The sequence below is a fragment of the Diaporthe batatas genome (assembly GCF_019321695.1).
Source record: "Diaporthe batatas strain CRI 302-4 chromosome Unknown Contig00002, whole genome shotgun sequence".
Lineage (NCBI taxonomy): Eukaryota > Fungi > Ascomycota > Sordariomycetes > Diaporthales > Diaporthaceae > Diaporthe > Diaporthe batatas.
This window is the reverse complement of record NW_025408549.1, coordinates 2,070,820-2,072,820: the sequence shown is the minus strand read 5'-3', so window position 1 is coordinate 2,072,820 and position 2,001 is coordinate 2,070,820. Positions and strand designations below refer to the sequence as shown.

The window sequence follows — 2,001 nt, the reverse complement described above, 5'->3', positions numbered from 1 at the left end:
ACCAAGGAATGTATGTTGACCTAACGTTACAACTGCTGTATGCCAGTGATGATTGGAATAGTCACGGGGCCAAAGGAGGAAGACGTACGTCTAGCTTTAATCAACCAAGTCTGAACAAATTCAAGTTGTTCTGAGGCTTAACACTACGACCAAGTGAATCCTTCAATACGATATTACGATTATTGAAAGCTCTCCGTCTACGTCTCAATTAGTTACGAACGACCATCTCGGTCAATTTCTGATCAAAAATTGTCAGTCTAGAAAGTGAAACATGCCCTCCTCGTCCAAGGAGCCGCTGTTGGGGCGGAGCAGCAGTGATTCGGAGGACACTATGCGATCACCCAACATGGTCGACTTCCCAATTAAAAGAGAGGCGAAACCCTACCGCGTTCTCGTCTTCACCCTCGTGGGCGCCCTCGTCGGCTCTCTCATTTGGACCATGGCGCTCGGTGCCGTAGTCAAAGAATGGACTCCCAACACCGGACACCACTCAAACCACGACATGGAAGGTCACAACTGCGACCACCATGAGAAACATTGGGACGGCCCCACCGACCCGGACGGCTACCCTTTCCCCCAAGATGCGCTCAATAACCCTCTCGTAAACCTTTCCATCCCGCTTACCCAGCCCCCGATCCGGCCAGAAGAAACGCCGACGACCAACGGGCCCAACTGCGGCGAGTCCGTCGAGGTGGCCAAGGCGCGCGGATGCAAGTACGACTGGACCGTCAACTCGTGGGTGCCGCCCATGTGCGTCTCAGAGGAGCTCGCGGACGCCATGGTCAAGTCGCGCGAGTGGTTCGTCTACGAGGACGAGGCGCGCACCCGGCGCGTCCCCATGGAGGCCGTCCTCACCGGCACCTACGAGAACCTGTGGGTTGACTGGGGCTACCACGTCACGCACTGCGAGTTTGCCTTCAGGAAGGTGGCGCTCGTGGCGCGGACGCCGGGCATGGCGTATGTCGGGCAGGCCATCAACGAGTACCACACGGACCACTGCATCTCGGAGGTCCTCGCCAACAGGACGTTTGCGCCGCTCGAGTTCCAGGATACTTACCTGCACAGGGGCTGGGCGTCGTGCTACCGGAAGGAGTAGGCTGCTTTTTCTTACCTTCGAATGTCCGCTCAAATCTTCGCTGAGTGCGGGTTGTCACGTGTAACGAATATGGAGGCGCCTCCTTATATTTAGAGGCATTGCCGCTTACTACCCTTGGGGTTATGGTCGGTGATAGGTGGATTTGCCAACTTCAGGTCATGTCGCGGTGGTGAGACTGGCGACGTGGTAGAGTTGTGAATTGGTTATCCTACGCACCTGATACGAGCCAGTATTTCCTTACTAGAATTTTTCCACCACGCATAGTCGTCAGAATGAAAATGAAACTTTTGCTCCACAGAGTCAAAGAAATTTGAGAGCCACAGCGAGGCACTTGGGTCTTCGCGGTTCTGCCACCATAATTACCCACCCCCAAGAGACACTCCAGCTCTCCAGTAGACACACAATTTTTACCTTGTTAAGACGACTCCTACATTTCACTTCATTTATCATTTCTCATGCATTACTTCGTCATGCCTCGAAACGTTTGGCGGTAATGACTAGCTAGGAACTGCACCGCCATTGTGCCGCTGGTAAGTAACCAGATTCAAGTTGGTTGCTGTCGTTCTCCGCAGCCTGAAACCTTAAATTTCTATGATGACCAGGTTAAGCATGGCCCAGGATTTTAAAGTACTGGTAGCCAGGTACCGAAGTAAATGCCGACAAGCCCCTCGGTATCGAGAACCTTAAGGAGGCTGGCGGCACTCAGAGAACCGGATACTAGAGGATGCCGGAACCTGACATCATCAGGGCTTTCCCGAGACCTTATTCCATTGACCCCGGTCCTTGCTCGTTCAATATTGTATTGCCAATGGATGGACACCATCGCAACCGACTTTTGCTTGTCAAACAGGTGCTGTTGTAACATTATCCAACCCGTCCACAGGAACTGGAAACACAGTATCACA

The 2,001-nt window shown here is 53.0% G+C and overlaps 1 protein-coding gene across 1 annotated transcript; it reads left to right on the top strand.

The window, feature by feature from the left end:
• Window positions 1–271: 271 nt before the first annotated feature.
• On the top strand, window positions 272–1,096 carry KVR01_001647 (uncharacterized protein; the record flags this gene model as incomplete). The annotated part of the gene is made up of 1 exon (XM_044793437.1): window positions 272–1,096. One exon carries the CDS (start codon window positions 272–274, stop codon window positions 1,094–1,096), a length of 825 nt encoding a protein of 274 aa, XP_044649602.1.
• Window positions 1,097–2,001: the final 905 nt, after the last annotated feature.